This window comes from Ammospiza nelsoni, chromosome 15, assembly GCF_027579445.1.
Source record: "Ammospiza nelsoni isolate bAmmNel1 chromosome 15, bAmmNel1.pri, whole genome shotgun sequence".
NCBI lineage: Eukaryota > Metazoa > Chordata > Aves > Passeriformes > Passerellidae > Ammospiza > Ammospiza nelsoni.
The window spans coordinates 12973530-12992685 of NC_080647.1; the positions used below are offsets into that span (position 1 = coordinate 12973530).

Consider the following 19156-nt stretch of genomic DNA (forward strand, 5'->3'; position numbering starts at 1 on the left):
AGCAGCACTCCAGGACAGACACACAACAGGCTCTGGAGTTCTTAATCATGTTTTTATACAACCTAAACTCATGAGCCCACAAGGTCTTTAGGAGAGGATACCTGGTACAGCTAGAGCCAAACACTGTAACACCACAGTAATGTTTCAAATTTTCCATCCAGTTCAGCACTTGGGGCCTTTTTCTGTTCATGGGAGCATAGAAAAGCTCAGAGTTGATCTGACATGCCAGATTCCTTGGGTCTGTTTTCTTTCACACTTTCACTCCAAGATAAGGGAATTACTCTTTAGTTACAAGGATGAAAAAGGATGGGAATTCAGGTCCCACGGGTCTCCAAATTGGGAGTAGGAATCTTAGTTTTATGACATTCTCCACTCAACTGGAAGACTCCACCAAATTGTTTTCCCACATTTTTCATCTCTTTCACTTATTTCTGGAACTGCAAAACTTAGTGGTATTTGAAAAAAACAATATATAAAATAATGAATGTTTTTAAGTTCTATAGAGAGTGCATTTGATCTTCCCCAAGAGTTACAAAACTTGCTATCTTTTCCTCTAAGAAAATAACTTTGTTTCATTTACTTTCTTGTTTGAACTGGCTTTAAAACAATTACTTTGTATAGTCTCATAAACAGTAATTATTTTTATCATAACAGAGTACTTAATCATAGTGAGGATGCTGAGCATGTAACACTGCAATACATGGTGGATTGTTTCTGAGCTGACTTTCAGTGAGGGAGAGAAACTAAAAATGGTTGTTTTGGTGAAAAGAGATGCTGAAGAGCTTGGAAAACAAACTTCACTCCTTCACTGGCAGTCATTCACTTATCATTTATCATGGGAGTACTTTGTTTCTCTTCAGGAGCAGCAATACATGTCCAAACTCTTGTGATGGCAGCTCACTTTGCAGTAATTTTAGTAGCAATGGTAAATCTGGCAATGATGGCAGAATTATATCATACTACTGAAATCAGCAATATTTCAATTTGGCAGTACAAAAATATGTGCTAAAATATTATGGTAAAGCAGATAAGAAAACAGAATTGAATAGTGAGTTTGAAACAGGTGCACAGCAATCTCTCTCTCTTTTCCTGAATACCTTTTGTAATCTTTTTTTATTGTTACAGTGTAGACAGGCTGCAATAGACCCACATAATGATCAGATTTTACATTTCAAAGTTCTTTGCTAAATAATTTATTTAATACTGCTATGAAAATAAAACCTTTATTTGATAAATGTGCCTGCAAGCTGGAATCAGACCTTGCTTGTCTGTCCTGACAAAGGTCTAATCTTTTGCTGCATTACATCTTGAAGAGGCATTTATCCCTGTAACAGGCAGGTGCAGAACACCAGCTTTTGAGCACAGGAAACTCTGCACACCCACGCACATTTGTCAGAGCAGACAGCCAACCTTTCCTCCCTGTCACCTCCCCAGCAGCACAGCCTTGCCTTCAGCTGGCAGCACCAAGCAGATTTATGCTATAGATCTACAGCACAAGTGTAGATCACCTCAGATGTAACCTGTGCAATCCAGCCCTGCAATGGAGACCAACAAACAACCAAGCACTTGGCACTGACTCACCAGCTTCCCACCCTGCAGCCTGAGGACAGCTCTGAGCTTTACACATGAGGCACCCTCAAGTTAATGCAGGCAGATTTGGGATTGTGCTCCTCAAGTGCTTTTCTCACAGGTGCCACCATAATGTTGTCACTGTAAAGGTGAATGGCCAAAAATTTGGATAATCCTTTTCTGCCATGGTCAGGGGCAGCACCCGGGGGCCAAGGGTGTGCTCTGGGCTGGGAAGACCTAAGACTGCCTTTTCCAGCTCCCTAAGAGCCTTCTGCACTCCAAGATTGTCCTCAAATGACTCCAACTACTGATGTCACCCTTCCTGTGTGCATTCTGGACAGTGCACAAAATGCTGGGAAAGGATTCCTTCAACCTTCCTGGAATTGCTGCTGAATGCAACAACTGTGGTGATAATGTTTGTGGTGATACTGAGACCAATATTGAGCTGATCACCTACCAAATCAGGAAGGAGCTGTTCTCAAGGAAATACTCAGCATTTCCATTTTCTGGAGTGAGACCAAATCTGCAGATGTGCTCAGCAGAACAAAGAACAGGTCTCTGCCTTTATGTATGCCTAAAGTAATGCAGAGGTAACTATTTTTTTATTTTATAACAGCGGCAGCAATGTAAGTGGAACTGCTGCCAATTTATACCAGTGTGGGAGGAAGAAGAATTCAATGAACTCAAATGAGATCAGAGGTCAGTGGAATTACCCCTTGATTTATATTGATGTGAGAGCAGAAACTGGTTCTGCCTCCATTGAGAAAATGCTGATAAAAAGCTTGAAAATGCAATGGCTTAGAAATTGCTAAGAAATTAATTGTTTTTATCCATCCAAATCTTTGTGTACATAAGCAAAGTCTGAAGGAAAAAAACAACTCTCAAAGCAGGCTATTACCCGTTCCATGCATGCTTTCAAAGGCTGCACGCCAGAGCAGGGACAAAGGCCACAGATCCACATTTACACTTGGGTTAACTTTTCAATCCATTTTTTCATTTCAATAGAAATAATAAATCACCTTATCCAGGAGAAAGACGCAGCTTGACACAAAACATACGGTGCTGGGCTATTTTTATAGCACACCTAAGACGTATAGGGATTCATTTATTTACTCAGCTATTTAAAAGTGGCTACTCTTACTCATTCTCTGGACAGCTAAATGCCAGGTTGCTAAGTTACTGTTACTTGACATCATCTCCTCCCCAACGTGTTCCCACATTTGACAGGTTCACATGATTTACTAGGCCAGTCAGCTCGTTATTCACTTGTCCAGTGACGTCTGGATAATCATTTTAAATTCACATCATGTCCTCCCCAGCAAGCCCCCAGACTCCACATGAAAATATTTAAACTACCCGTCAGCTACTAAGTGCATTTGTAACCACACTGGACAGCGTACCTGTATTTTTCAAATTACAATTATTATAATTAGGTTTAGCATCATTCTTCAATGTTGTTTGTATTTTAGAAGAGAAAACAATTACTGAGGGGCAAATAATGGGCTGGATCTGTTACAGTCTAATTTTGCTATGTGAACAGCTCACTTCAGCTGAGGGTGAGACATATTAAATCCGTTAGAGATTTCAATTGGCATGAGGAAGGTAATCCTACACATAATTTGCAGAGTCAAGGGCATTTTCACCTGCTGATCAATTTACATATTCTCCCATGTCATTAGACAGGAGCTAGTCATCAGAAGACGACCATACAAATTACAGACTTTGCTCATTTAACTCCAGTCATTTTTACACTTATTACAATCTGAACTATATTTGGGATCTGTTTTGCTTCCAGACTGGAAAGCTTCTAATTAGTATCACAGCTGTCCACATACCATCAGAAGTCCATCTAGTTACTTGATGCCTTCCTACTGTGAATATGCACATACAAGAATTCTTTTGTTCCTCTAAGCAGGGGCGGATTTGCAGACAGCAGAGCCTGCCTGGGTGGTTACGATACAGCCACAAGAGCTGCAGTGCTGGGTTATGTCCAACTGACTGCCTGAACACCCAGCCCAAATTTCCAATTTACACTCTGAGTCCTCCAGAACATGTAGTTAAAAATAATTTCCTTTCTCTCCTGTGTGGGCTTGTGCAGCTATCAACTCTTTAGCCGGGGCAAACCAGGGCTAAGGTCCCTTCTGTGCTCTCCACAGACCACAGACAGGAAAAGGATCACTGCTTTTCACCCTCAGTGTCACCCGCACACCTCCTTTCCCTGGGCCAGCACATGGCTCACATCACAGGCAGTGACAGCAAGGTACACTGATGGAAAGCACTGGTACAAGTGGCACAAGTAACAGCTTTGGAGACTGGTTGTAAATGTCAGCTCTCCCACCCCATCTGCACTTTGGATCACAACATTTCAATGAACTCATTTTTCAGTGGATGCACATAGCAAGTGACAACTTAATTTAAATCTATATTAACAAAATGTGAATTACACGGACATACTTTTAATTGCCTGTCTTCCATATTATCCACACTTTCAAAACCACAGCATTGGCTGGAAAAATGACTCCAACACATTTTGGAACAGAAAAGTGTGTAGACCACCAGGTATTTGCCTTTTACTTTCAGTTTGGTATTAGCAGCTTGTATTAAATGCAATCTGTGCTATCATTACTCTTTGGCCTTAGTTGCATAAGAGATGAGGATGATGATTACTATTATTATTTTTTATTATTATTTTTCACAACCTTCTCAGCCATCCTGGTTAGAAAAATAAAATCAGCAGGAGACTGGTCTGCCATTAACCTTTGGCTGTAGTATTGGGAACAGTCCTTAAACCATTTACACAAGATGACATAAGTAGCTAAGTGTTTCAGGAAATCTAAAGGACTGTGAAATTTTGTCTCTGAAGACTCAGGGGTCTGAATGAAGTCAAGACCTTTCCCCTCACTTGGATGAAAATTTTAGAATATAAATTCAATTAAACCTTTTTTCTCCAAGATGGAAAAAAAAAAAAAAAAAAAAAGCAGAATACAGATTAAGAATTACAAACCTCTACAATTACAGAAACCATTAATCAAGTTCAGCTTCAAAAAAGAGCTGTGTAAAATCAGAGGTCACAGATCTTTGCAGGAGTACCTCTTCCTTGTAAAGTCTAGTAAGAAACTCTCAAGAGTTACTGTGTCTTTCTGAGGGATGGAACTGAACTAATTTCTCAACTTAAAAAAAACAGAAAAAAAATCAAAACCAGAAAAGAAAAAGCAAAATTCAAGGTATGCATTGCTCCAAGGGTGAGTGCCAGGCAGAACACCCTTCTAGCTCTTTGGGGAGCAGACAGCAGACACAGCCCAGAGCAGAAACTGCCAGGGGTTGCCAACGGTTTGGTTGGGCAAAATGCACAATTACAGCCAATTGCCCGCTTTTGGGGCTTGGCTGTCTTGGAATTCTTTGTGTTTACCTCTGCAACATCCCTGATAGGACAAAAATGCGAAAAATGTGGTGTTTTTACTGAGAGAAGCTGCCATGAGGGAGCTGAGACCCACACTCCCAAAAGTTCATCAGAGCCTATGTAAATGGCCCTGAAAGGCCAAGAAATACATGTCAGGGCTGGAAACTTAATCCAGGTTCTCAAAGTGCAAGTTTCTGCTGAAACCAAGGGTCATTCTTTCATCTGGAGCAGCCAGCCTGAATCTTCTGACACAGTTTCCATGGGGAGCCCAAAGACTGGATTTTGACCACTGCTGGGCATCACATTCTCTTACTTATTTTCTCTCCATTGCCTGTCAAGTAGAATATGATACCCTGCATGCAGCCAAAACACATTTCCTGCTAGCTTGTTCTGCAGCATAAATTTAAGAAGAACAGAGTAAAACACTGAGAAAACCCAGGTACTTCAAGTGCCAGGTGTGCTTCAGCACCACATGTGGCTGGAATCCTGAGCTGCTGCCCTAAGGGCATCCAGCTGGGGCTGGGGTCTGCTGGGTCTTTGCTGGTTTGTATCCCTTCCTCACAGGCCCATTAATGTCCTTGTGAGAGAGATCCCCAGAGACATGGAATCCTGCTAAATCCCTGCTCTCAAGAGTGCCCCCAAATTCAATGGCTCACTGGAGGCAGAAGCAGGGACTCTGCAGGTCATCCCTATTATCTAAAGGCAACAGAAAATCCTGCTCCAATCTCAACAGGTTTCAGAAGGAAGCCCAGCATATTGTGCTTGTTTGTTGGCTCAAATGACAGTCATGGAGTAGGAAATAGGGTCACCATCGTGATTAGAAAAAAGACATTTCTGCTTCCTGTGATTAAACGAGTTGTTTCCACATTGAAAGTGTCACCTGGATGACTGATCCCTGAAATTCCCCCATCACATTTTCTTTTGACGCTTTTTACTGAAAACAACTGCTTTCCCCAGCCAGCAAGTCATTCATTCCAAATATAGTAATGAACCTAATTGAAATATATAAATGGAAGAAGACATTTTAAATGTACCAAGTACTTTGCAGAGCCTTTCAACATTTCCTTTGTTTTGCTCCCTTAGTGTTCTATAGGTAATAAACTTCTGCTCACTTTGAAGGTTGAAAGTAAATATTATTTATTTCCTTGCACTCATTGCTCCTGGGTGCTCATGCAGGATCTTCTCCCTCAAGGCAGGTCTACAGGAACACGCCTGCCTGCTGCCTCAACACACTTCTGCAGCAACGCTGCCACCCCATAAGGACATCTAGAGCAGCCCAAGATAATGTGTGTACAGAAACCAGGAGCAAGTTTTCCAAGCTATTTAACTCTGAATTGCAATGAATAGTGAGAAGCTTATTTTATTTTATAAGCAGAGTAAGTCTTTGCAAACAAGCTGGCATGACTGTTATACATGATTTCAGGTCTGGGTAGGTCTGCAGCACTACCTCCAGTAGCAAGGACATGGCTGGCACAAATTCCCACTGAAATTTTAATCCCTTCTACACCATACATCAGCTGGTTGGCTGGCAATCCCAGGCAGGTAACTCTGACAGATGGGAAACTCAACCCATGAGGAGAAAAACCTAAATCTGAGAGAGGGACTGGTGGGTTGCAAAACCGCGCCCAGGCATATCTCACCCCAAAGTTGGGGTGTCTGAGGAAAAGCCCATCTTACACTTAGAGTAAGGCATACAGCTTGTGCACACTCCCTTTTTCTTATTACATGATCTTGTTGCAATTAAGCCATTCTTAGTTTGGAGTTGCAGTTTTCTGTATTCAACCACTGACCACAGATCACAGAAAAAAACATGTCTGTAAGTCTTTAACAAAGCCATGAATGATGAGCAATTGTAGTCTAGAGGAAGGAGGAAGGCTGTAGGTCAGCTTGTGAGTAGAAGAATTAAGGCAACTGCACCTCAGGGTAGGAGAGAAATGTGTCCTGGATAGACTCAGGGACTGAGAGCTTGAAAAGAACAGGAACATGTGTAAATCCTGACTCAAACAAGCTGGCAGATGCAGAGTCTTAGGTGAACTGATCTCACTAAGGAGTACCCTGGGCCTACCCCCTGTCTGTGTCTCTTAATACAGACCCACTGATATGTTATTATTTAACTACAGTGTTAAAGACAGCCCTATAAACCCTCTCCTTGGAAGATGAAAATAACAGCACTACAATTATACAGGAGATAAAAAAGCAAAGGGTATTACTTACCCGCAGTATTTCTTCCACACAGCTGGAGTCATTGGGAAGGGCAACCTAGGTTTAAAGAAAAAAAAGAAATGTGTAGTCAGGTGCTGGATGCAAAGTTCAACCACACAGGTGAACAGCTAACAAGCAACTGCCTCTGTTTGAAGACTGCTGTATCCATGCTTGCTGCCTACCAAATTTTCCAGTTCAGATCAACATAAATCATCAGCAGGACCCATTTTGTCAAAAGTTGTTTTTTTCTTCCACACTGCTTTGTGTTCCTAACGACACTTTTGAAGCAATAAAGTACTCTGATTTCCTCACAGTTGAGAACTGGCAGTGGAATTGCCTGAAACTTCTGTAATTGAAGAAGATCCCACTGTTACTCCTATCGGCAGCCTTCAGAGAGAGGGCGAGGTTGCTTTAACTTGCCACATGCTGCAGAGAAGGACAGAGGTGATAACAGGAGAAAGCTGTTATCATCAACTATCTTATCCTACAGCTTAATAGGCTAACAGGCCAGACAGCTCTTAAAACTTAAATATATACTGTAGTAAAATACTGGTTGGACTGTAAGGGTGGTTGCTGATTTTGTTGTCCCTCACTCCATCAGCCTGTTGCATGTTCAGTGTCCTCTGCAGCCTGCACAGCACACAGGTATCCACCTTGAGAGGCCTGACAGCTGCTCCTTCCCCCCTTAAAAAGATTCAATTTATCTCTGCACCCAACCACACCCACACACATACAGTGATGTTGCTAATATATTCCAATTGAAAATACTTGTTAAATGGTACTTACAGCATTTGCCACAATCCCTCATTCTAAGGATATTAAAGAGCACAAAACCTTTAAATACTGTGAACAATTACAGAAACAACAGGCAGGTGTGACCTGTGTGTGCAGCCACTCTGTGGCACTTGCAGAGAGCTGTGGTGGGCTCTTATCACGGGGTAAAGCAGGAGAGGAAGAGACAATATTCAGGAAGGGACCGAAGCACAGGTGAGTCCTTTGTGCCATAAATATTCAGTGAGACTTTTCTGTCTGGTTCTTCTACCTTATTGCCCTTAGTAACTGGTTTGGTGAAAGACAGTCATGACTAAACTTAATCCCTGTCATCCTAATCTGCTATGGAGCTTGACCAGAGCACTGGCCATGGCCTTCTGCCTGCATTTCAGCCAGCACTAAGCTTCATGGATAAATCCACACAGCTACAGAAGTCAAAGACCACAGACACCTCTTAGATCACCAAGCTCATGCTCTGCTAATGTAGCAGATTTTCCCCATATCTTATAGTACTATGGCTAGTCTGACCCAAAACTGTAGGGAAATGGGTCTCCCATTTCTTCCCTTAATAAAGTATGGAGTGTTGTAAACTACTTGGTACTTTCTTTATCATGGTTAAAATTTTGTTTTCAGTGTCAACTCAGCTTTTCTGTAGAGCTCTTCCCACTACCAGAAGTAATCCATTACTTCCCTTCACATTTACACCATACACAGACATGACATGAACTTTTTTTCAAAAGCTCTATGTTCAATTTTTACCTTCTTTCCTGATAAACCAGATTTTCCTCCCCTTTGGCTTATTTCATCACTGTTCTCTGAATTCCCAACAGTGCAGCAGTATCTTGGTAAAGGATTAGCCAAGTGAATATGACTACACCACAGGGATATTAATGATTTTTATCTATTATAGATTATAATATTCCACAATATCACCTTAAAACTGTCAAACAACCAAAAAAAGAGCCTTACCTTTTGTTCCCAGTTTCTACTCAGCTCAAATTACCTAACAAGCCTGGCTGAGAACTGCCCATGTGTGGGTAGCATGAACTGCAACAGGCATGCAGTCCACCCTTACACGACAGGACTTGGACTTGATGGGACTTCCTTCAACTCCCTACTTTTCACTTAAATTACTTTTTTCTCTCTCAATACTTTGAAGTTCTCTGCTCCTCTGTGTTTTCAATTCCTCATGCCAGCTCCCCATTCAGTGAGGAATATGGTTAATCAAAAGGTTAGCAAGCAGGGGTATTGCTGCACTGTGCAGTGGGACAGAACACGTGTCTCCAATACATGCCTCGTTTTTTTCATTGAAAAACTAATATGTTGGAATATGCAAAAACAAAACAAACAGTCCTCCAAAAAGCTCACAGTGAACACATCAACCGCAAAATTTCTCACCACAGAAACAGGAGCAGCCCCAAATCCAGCTGAGTGAGTCAGACTGGGAAGAGTGAGAGCAGCAGAGGTACAGAAGCTCTCTTTATTTAACACCCTTTCTTACCATTACACATGCCAGCTGCAATGGTTAGCCGAGGTACCACATGTATTTCTTTGTTTAGAAAAGTGATGACTGTGTCCCTCACTATTAATACAGGACAGAGCATATTCTTGGTTATCTCTCAGCCCTCTCCCAATTCACAGCCCTGTTTAAGTTTATGTTACTTCAGAACTAATGATGATAATAACAGTAAACATACAATTTTACTTTAATAAAGCCCACTATATATTATGCAATTGTAACCAGCTTCTGCTGGCAGCACTTGCTAATAACTTTAAATGCTCATGCATCAATTTAATTGTGTTAATGGCAAAGAAGATTTTAATAGCTTGACAGAACTTTTGTTCCCTTTGGCATTGCTTTGTTTTGAATCATTGGTATAAAAGTGATGCAAGATGTCAAAGTGCTGTGATTGTCATATAGGGAGATCAAGTAGAAGAGAGCACAAAGAGGAAAACATTTAGATTGATGCAAACATTAAAAGAATAATTATTACAACATGGCTATCAGAGAGAAGATCAATGTAAGAGTCTTTCAGTACATTACTATTAATGGATTTCTAAAGAAATGAGACCATTTTTCTAAATTCATGCTGCAGTTGCACATTATAAGAGACTTGAAAGGCACAGATCTATTAGAAATTTAGAGTGTCTTGGAAAAAAAAAAGAAAAAAACAACCTCTCAACCTTTCAAAGTGTGAATTAAAAATTGCAAGTTTAATTGTCCATAAACACTCATGTTCAGCTAACAAGTGTGAGCGGGCCCACATGGCACACCATGGCATCCAAGCACAGATTCACTGGGACAGAATGAAACAGAGCAGATACAATATTCATCACTTCCCCAAGCGCTAGTGCTACAACAAATTGTTATTAGAACTGCCATTAATAAACTGCCATGATCCTCTTGTAGTTTAGTCAAGATTGGACATTCATCCCATACTGCTACTTTCCTAATCTAATAAAAATCAAGCATTTTAGGACCCATTACGTGATTCTCCATCCCCTCCCTCTCTTCTTCAGCTTTCATCACTAATCGGAGTCTAGAAAGGAGAGCACAGTTTGCACTTGTGCATGCTCTTGGTGCTTTTCTTCCTTTATGAGCAGCATGGTCTAGCTCAGCTGAAAGGACAGATTCCAGGAATTTGGCTTCTTCAAGACTGAGTGGTTGCAATTCACATCATGAGCTCTTCTCTCAGCCAGCAGTGCACTCACAAACCCCAGACTGAAATACAGCACATAAGCTGCAGACAGACGTCCCGAGGTAATAAAACTTCAATCAAAGCAAGGAGATTTCACAACAGCTACATGCTACACTGAACTCATCTTCCGATTTCCTTTTAATCTGGCACACCTCTTTTGCATCAAAATGCTTCATGTTTACTTTTAAATATTGCTTGCTAAAAAAAGAAAAAGAAAAAAAGAAAAAAAAGAAAAAGAGAAAAAAAAAGGAAAAAAGGAAAGGTCAGATGGTCAAATATTCCACCTAATACAAGCCAGTATTCTACAGCTTTCTTCACTTTTTGGTCTCACAGGAGAGAGGAGAGAGCTTAAATGATGTGGAACCAAAGGGTTTAATGTATGGCTTGGGTGGCACAGTGCTGAACTTTAAAGGGAGGGAAGGAGGGCAGAAATGTAAGAGTGAAGGAATAGTAGCCTTTAATGTTATACAGATCAAATGACATTGGGTGAATGGTTACAATATCTGATGAGTCACGTTGGTCTAACCTTCCATTTATTCATTCTACAGTTCCTTGACTACTCTTACCTCCTGGACAATTTATAACCTGCATGAGATCAGATTTTGTTTTCATGGCACAGAAATATCATACAAAGACTCTTTTCCCTGTAATTTACATCCAACAGCAGATATTTCTCAGAAATGTTAGCAACACAATCTTCCATCAGACTTGTGAAAATAGTTCTGAAAATTCAAATGCAGTGCCATAAAGCAGAAATACACCATGAATAATGTCTTTGCCAGAAGTGACCGACTACATTTTCATCTGTATAAACTGTTCATGAACAATCCCCCTGGTTTTATTGACACACAATTGGCATTCAACAAGTAATGTAAGTGTAGCATGGAAAATGAATGTAGGAGTCCACTCATTTCTTGCACATGAGCACCTATGTGCTTATACATCAAGAGCTCAGCTTTCCTTGTCATCTCCTTTATCAAGGAATCCATTTTGACTCTGGGGAAATGAAGCTCGTGCTACTGTTTACTCCTTCAAACACAAATTGATTTTTCACTTGCCAGCATGAAAAGATCCTGTGTGTGAGCCTTGATTGATCATTTCCAGTGTGCACCACACAGTGATATCAGGAAAGCACTTAGAAAACCAGAAACAGCAAAAGGAGGACAGTCAGCAGAGGCCTTGTCCTCTGAGTACCTTCAGCTCCTGCCAGGCTTCTCATTAACAGAGAGTGCTTGGTTTCTCTGATTTTTTTCTGATTGATACAAGTGGGAAATGAATGGGGCAGTACTAAGACTAGCAGAATTTCCAGATACAACACACTGGACTGGATGGTGTTTTAACATCCTCCCAACCTGTATGAACCTATGGTTCAATTCTTGCAATACCTATTACAAATCTGAGAACATGCAATACTTCAGCTGCGCTTGTCATACACACCCATGTCTTTCCAGCACCACCTTTCCTTTGGCTGCCATCAGTATTTTCTTGCACACTCAGGCTTTGTATCTCCAATGCTCCCACATTCCCCTCAGCTGCCATCTGACTACGCATTTCTCCTCCTGAGAAGATTGTTCCATTTTTACTTTAAGTAAAGTTCACACCACTGCTCAGAGCCCACTGCCCAAAGCTCCTTGGAATGTTTCACAGCTCATGATCCTGCTTCCTTTCTCAACACTATGTCCAAAAAGTGTCACTCGTGTTAAAGACACCTGGAACACATGCCAGCTAATCTCACCAGCTGGGAGGCTCTTGGCTCTTCCTTACTAACCTCAGTGTAAGTGGGTAAGAATGGAAGCAGCAAAAGAGCAAGGAATGAATATTGCAAGCTGACAGTAGGGTTTCTCTGGTGTATTTGATATTTGTGGAGATATCACCAGCATACTTTAGGGCTGTATGTTTGCATTTTAGAGGAAACTGAATGAAGTCAAACATGGTGGTATTAAAAGAAAAAACAAACAAGCCCAAAATTGCTCCCTTGGTATTCAAATACATACATGTGTTTTTCACAGGCTTATTCATTTTCAAGGGAGCCATTTGTGGGTCCTAAATAATGCATATGCACTGTTTTCTTTTAGTGCCTCCACCATCCTGGAACCAAAATACCATGAGAGGACTACATTTCCCATTATTTTAACCCCAGAAATATCTCCTGGGGCTTACTAAAATGTCTGTGGATATAGATACTTTTCTCATATATAAAAAATTAGGAGAGAAAGAAAAACTATTGCCTAAAACAAAATACAGAATGCTGCTCCTCTGTTCTCCTTTAATACAAATACTGCAGAAACTGTGTAAAATATGCATTTACTGGAGAACCTGAAAACACAGAGGAGTTTTAAGGAGTGAGTCAATTCATTTGTTAAGCTAAGGCAGCCTGGTCTGCAGTCAGAGCTGCTTGTCCAGAGGTGGCCAGAGAAGTTTATGCTTTTTCCCCATAGTACCTTATCTAGGAAAAACAACTTACTAGTGTGGTCCAAAACATGGCTGAATCAGACTCACACTGATTTCAGTGACCTTCCTAAAAGATCTCTAGCCCAGAAGCCAAAGCTGCTCACAATGGGTACCTTTAGCTTCATTCAAATCCCAGTGACTCTTGAATGCTCCTCTCCAAGAGCCAGACAGACCTGTGCAGTCACACCAGAGGGTGACTAACCCCATACTGAAAGGGATTCAGTTTCATCTCCCTACAAAGAACTCAGCTTACAATGACCTTTTTTACCAGTCTGAGTAAGCCCAACTATATATTTTTCCACTGAGCAAGCCCAATGTTTTTTCACTGGCATTTAGTTCTGCTACAGCAACTCTAAAACCAGACTGACCTGGATGTGACAATTATACTTTTCTTGTTCTTCTCAGTATGTGTTGAATTTAGTTCATTTTTTTCTTTTTTAATTTCTTTAGTGTTTTTTTTTTTAACAACACCATTTCAGTGTTGATCAGCATGAAACAGCTTCCATGAAAGTACAATATACTGATGCTCAATTTAAACTCAATGGTTCACCATTGTTTTCATGCAGTAAATTGCCAAACTCTATCAGAGAGGGAAGACTGATAAAGTGATTTCTTACTTCAAGGTCTCCAGGGAGTTTCTTAATGTAGGTAAAGCTGCACATTTTACTTATGGAATATTCTGAATGTAGTATTTTAGAAAATCACCATAGTGATAATACCAGAGTATCTGATAATGCCAATATTAAGCCAGGCCCCAACAAAAGTGACTTTTGCAGTACTTAATTTATGATCAAAACACTGGCTTGCATAAAGGCTGTTACAACCATTTAATATTGGCAAAGAGCAAGGAAATTTGGAATGCCAAATTTCTTCTTTTTCCTTCCTTTCTTTCAACTTCAAGTACCTATTTGCTTACATAAAATACACACATTTTCTTATGTGCTTTGACATTTTCACCTTATTCTGGAAAACATTACGTTATACGTTTCCACTAAAGTGATGACAAAAGGTGCCCTGACCTCAAATGCCACCGTGCACTTGTCCACTTGAAACATCAAAGCCTGACTAACAGACTGTGCAACCCTCTGCTGCACTGAGATATGTGGTGTGGCAGAAATAATGACCAAGTATCTGTTTCTTGTCTTCCTTTTGCCAGTGTGAATGAAATGCAACTTCTGCTAAGACAATGAAGCAGTTTAAAAGGCATGAAGGGAGCTTGGCTTACAAGTCCACTTGCCCTCAGTTAGGGGGAGGTAAATTAGAAACCATATTTATTCTCAGTGTAACCCCTTGGGTAGAACCTCTTGGAAATCATGCAAAATCCTTTACTGTATAGACACAGCTGTCTAAATTTAATATAAGTTGGAACTGGATCTCCTTTAAATCTATTTCACATTAGTGGAATGTGGTGTCCATTCCCAGTATGTGCCAGCACAAGAGCAGCATCAGGCAGGAGCTGTGTAAATTCTGGCTAAAATAGTATCAAAGTCACCAGGTCAGAGTGTGGCCATGGCAATGGGACTAAAGCTTTCCTGATGCCAGTGAGGCTCCATTAGTGTAACCTAAAGCATTATTTGACCCTGGGAATTCAGACTGTAACATTTCTTTGGAGGTTTTAAAGAGAACCTTCTTAAATGTGTGTTTACATCTGACAGTACCCCTACTGTAGCTACAGGGATGCAGTGGGTGGTTGTGTTGGTTACCTGCTTCATTTCTGCTTTTTAAAGCAGGTATGAATGTCCTCACAGAAAAATGCACTCCTGGGTATAATTTGCACAGAAGCTCACACAGCTGCGAGGCCCATGCTGGGACCCAAACTAATTGCTCAGAGCTTGTTTGCAAATTAGTTGTTTTCATACATCCTTCCACCACGGTGACAACTTGCAAGCCATGACCTCAGACTGTCTTCAAAATAAAGGGCCAGAATTCAAAGGGCAAAGCAGGGCTGTTCCTGCTCTAAGGAAAACAAATGTATTATGAAATATCTTGGGGTTTAAATACCAATCTGTTAGCATAACTGATCTACAGAGATACATTTTTAACACAAATTTCAATCAAATAAATTGAATTCATATAGGAAATAAAAGCTATTTTCCTTTTATTAATATAAAGCAGTGCAATTATTGAATATGTTTTTATTGTGATTGCATCCAGACTCAGACTACATTAAGAGCCAGATCTTATGCTCATTAAATAGTGAGACACACAATTATTCCAACTGCCACTGAATGTCATGGTTATCTACAAAAGGGGAGTTAAATAACACTTTTTGGACAGTACAGAACTTAGAACAAGGAAAATCTGATTTTGAATGGGATCTTTATGGCCTCTCTTTTAGTTACATTTCTAATTAAAATGCTTTGATCTATTAATGCCAAGGGACACTGCTAAATGTATTCAATGCAGAAGTTGCATACTTTTCCTGAGCTCCCCAAATCTCTTAGATCTGTGTGCACTTATGCTGTGTGCAGTTAAACTGCTCACTAAAATGAAAAGATATCTAAGAATAACTCACTTCCATTAGATTTATAAATCACATTAATTAATTCTACATCTCCAGTGGTGTAGAGACCAAACTCTAATGCGAGATCTAATTAAAGAAAAGGGAAAAAAAATTGCAATTGAAACACAGAAGTAACTGTTTAGCCTCAAATTAATGAGGCGCTATGCTAAGCAAGAATGTCCATAAATCCCTAATGAGGATTTTAAACACATTAAAACTTCCTAATACAAAGTGTTTGCCTTCCTTTTATCCAATAACAAATAAGCCAATAATTTTCTGCCTCTAAATGACACTATTAACTGTCATGGCATGTTTTATTTGACAAACCCTCCATTCAAATACAGTAAAACCAATTAATTTGCCTGCTGTGAAATGTGTTTCTTGATGGCTTTTATGTGATTTTTCTTCTCAAAGAAATGTAAATAGGAAGTCAATGTAGGTGCCTGATTTTGCTTAAAAATACGATGCAATAACTATAGATTTTCTAGTCAGTTTGCATTTCAAATGAATTGAAAGATAACCTCCATTTTCAGGTCATCAATCACATAATGGTCTCCTGATAAGTAAACAGTTACAGAGTAATAGTTTTATTACCAGTGAAATGGCCCCATATTTGAGCTGTGATAGTTGCAAAATTACCACTTTGTTCCTTTCTAAACAATGGTTTGCAGCGGGGCCACTTGGCCTCTGCCACCCCTGGCACCCACCACGGGCAACACAGACAGCCCTCTGAGCCCACTACAATTAAACCACGCATCTTGGAAGGGTGAAGATGGTGATGTATTACATTTTTTTTTTGGTCAGAAAAATCTATAGAACAAATAAAAGATAATTCTGTGGTTTCAATGGTCCCCTGGGCCCCACTTAGCAGATCTCAGCAGAGCAAAGCATGACCGTGTTACAACTGCCTCACATTAGGCAGTACCTGAATCTCTGAAACTCTTTGAAGGTTTTGCAGCTGGGAGGATCAGCCTGCTAAAAAGTACATGTCACATGTCAGAAACAGACTTTTGGCTGTGCCCACTCCAAGAACTGAAGGAAAAGCAGAGGCTAACAACCTGCTTTATGGTGCCTAACTGAATGCCAGTTAATCTTTACAACATATGGACATTCTCACCAGCTCTTGCACTGCATCACGATCACGTGAACGCTGTGGTTTCTTTGCCTTAAGATGGAAACCCAACTGGAAAAAATCCCATGACACCCCCCCACACACACACAGAACAAGGAATTAAATAAAACAAAGATCTACCAGTGCTGGACAGGACACAACCACTCATTTATTTAATCATCTGTAATGGATTACCAAGCAGAACTGTGTAATTTATGTAGTGTGTCATGACAGCTGATTTTCAATTTGCACTGTCCTGTGTGTTTCTTATTGAAACAAGCAAAGCAAATCTGGGACTGTGCTGGTGGGGCAGTGCCTAGGCTCCTGACACGAGAGCAGGGCTGGGGACAAGTGGGGCTGGGATGGATCAAAGGCAGCAAAGGTGCTCTGGAGCTCTGTCACCCACTGTCCCCTTAACTGAGACACAGCCCCAAGCCCACATTTGCTTCTTTTTCCCAACAGAAATTCCTGTTACTATTGCTACAAATTTTTGCATGGTGACATTTTCACAGGGATGTCTGGAGAAGCAATTTATATTTATACATTATCATCATACAAAATTATATAAGTATTCAGATAAGAGAAAAATGCATTCTGCAAATATCTGTATTTTGCTCCTTAACCACAATCTTATTTAATAAGCTTAGGAATTGGATTGCAGCTTCAAAAAAGTAAATTGAAGAGACCTCTTGCCCTGCCTCAACAGTGAGAAAAACATGGTCTTTCTATACACTCTCAGCTAATAAAAATTCCCAAATTAAACTTTAAAAATATTTAAGTGAACTATTCTTGACACAGTGAAATATCAGGAAATCAATTTCAAGCTGATTGAAATCAAGCTTTTGTGCTTAAGGTACTGCATATTGTAACCTGCATTTTACTCACTTTGCAAGCAGTGTTCCTGAATGCTGAACTAAGCTCCAGCTCTCCCAAATGCAGCTGTCTGCATCTAATTTCGATCACAAAATGTAAATAAAAATATTTATATTTTTGAAAACAATCTGATATGATATCCCACATCAACAACTTTTACATCTACTTCTTAATCGAGACATTGAATTGGACTAAGACCACCTGACATTATTTCACTTCTGACCTTTTCAACTGTCAAAGCAGACAGATTTTTATCCTACAAGATTCGAGCCAAAGCCTCAAAGGTGCAGTGCCAGAGCATTAATCCATTTCACTAGACAGTCATTGAAATTATAATTGAAAGTTCAACTTACTTTAGCATTTTATGCTGAAATACTTCTGGCAGCCCAGGGCAGAAAGTCGAAATCTGGTTTCCAATGGAGACCATTTCCAATGGTTTTTAAATGCTGGCAGTGAAATTCCTTATTGTCAAAGAGATCAGCAGATGCCTGCTTCCATTAATTTACTTTCTGTGACTGCTGCTCACTTCAGGAAGTCTTTCTTTACCTAAGGATGCTGACCTGCTGCCAAATCCTATCAGAAATGGTCTAGGAAAGATACTGATTTCTTAGGAGACTGGGCACACCCCAACAAAAGCCCCTACAGCGACCAGGGCAGATCCCATCCCTCCATTTATTCTGACCAATGGCATAAGCAGGAAAACAAATCTGCACAAAAGACATGACAGAGGCCTGTAAGACGTCCAAATTCAAGCTAAATAACCTGACCTATGTGCACCACACTATCAAGAGTACCTTCAGAACCTGAAGGATCACTAGACAGCTTTTCCTCTTCACCATAAGGTGTCATAAAGGCAAAAGGAATCTGAAATTTTGAATCTGAACATAACAGCACCACTTCAACTAGTCAGTGGGCTGTAAATCCTTTGTTCTGGTATTCTGGAGCTGCCCAGAGGTCTCTGGCCAGGAAGCTCCATATAAAGAGCAGTTTTTTTAGTCTTAGACTAATCTCAAAAGCTATCTAAACAAGGATTTACGTTAACTTAGAAGATATGTTTCATAAAGCCTAAACACTTTTTTCCTAATTTTTGAAGTTGGGATTGAGTAGTAATTCTTTATCCTAATTCTGGCATTTTATCCAGAGGGTAAAAAGGCTTCGTGTTTGGGAGGAGGAAGGGAGAAAAGGGAACATGAGTTCTAATACCTGTTATGCAATGTTGGGTCATTTTATCAATGCTTTCTAGACTACTGTTGTACTTGCTCTATAAATTCTACTGTCTTTATCTGCACAAGGCCCCTTAAATCCTTAGTGCCAGGATATGAACCCGTTAATTCAAAGCACTGAGAAATAATTCTGCAGCAATGCATGAGCAGTGGGAAGAAAGCCACATTTACAGGGAGGGTGCTGGGTCTCCTTGAGGCACAGCCATCTCAGGGCTCAGCTCTCAAAGTCACACCATTAAGGCAATGAGAAAACAGACCAGGACAATGCAAATCTCACAGAGGGCATCGGAGACAAATACCAGAATTGCAAGGTACCTTTGGGACATAAGCAGTGACATTAGCAAACCTTCTGTA

General features: G+C 40.3%; 1 protein-coding gene across 4 annotated transcripts in view; it reads right to left on the reverse strand.

Moving 5' to 3' along the window:
* The window catches only part of AFF2 (ALF transcription elongation factor 2), a 331211-nt gene that overhangs the window by 146371 nt on the left and 165684 nt on the right, over positions 1 to 19156 (reverse strand). For all 4 annotated transcript variants that reach the window (XM_059483223.1, XM_059483224.1, XM_059483225.1 and 1 more), the window contains exon 4: positions 7184 to 7228. In XM_059483223.1, the coding sequence (XP_059339206.1) occupies positions 7184 to 7228 (45 nt within the window). The remainder of the gene's footprint in view (positions 1 to 7183; positions 7229 to 19156) is intronic.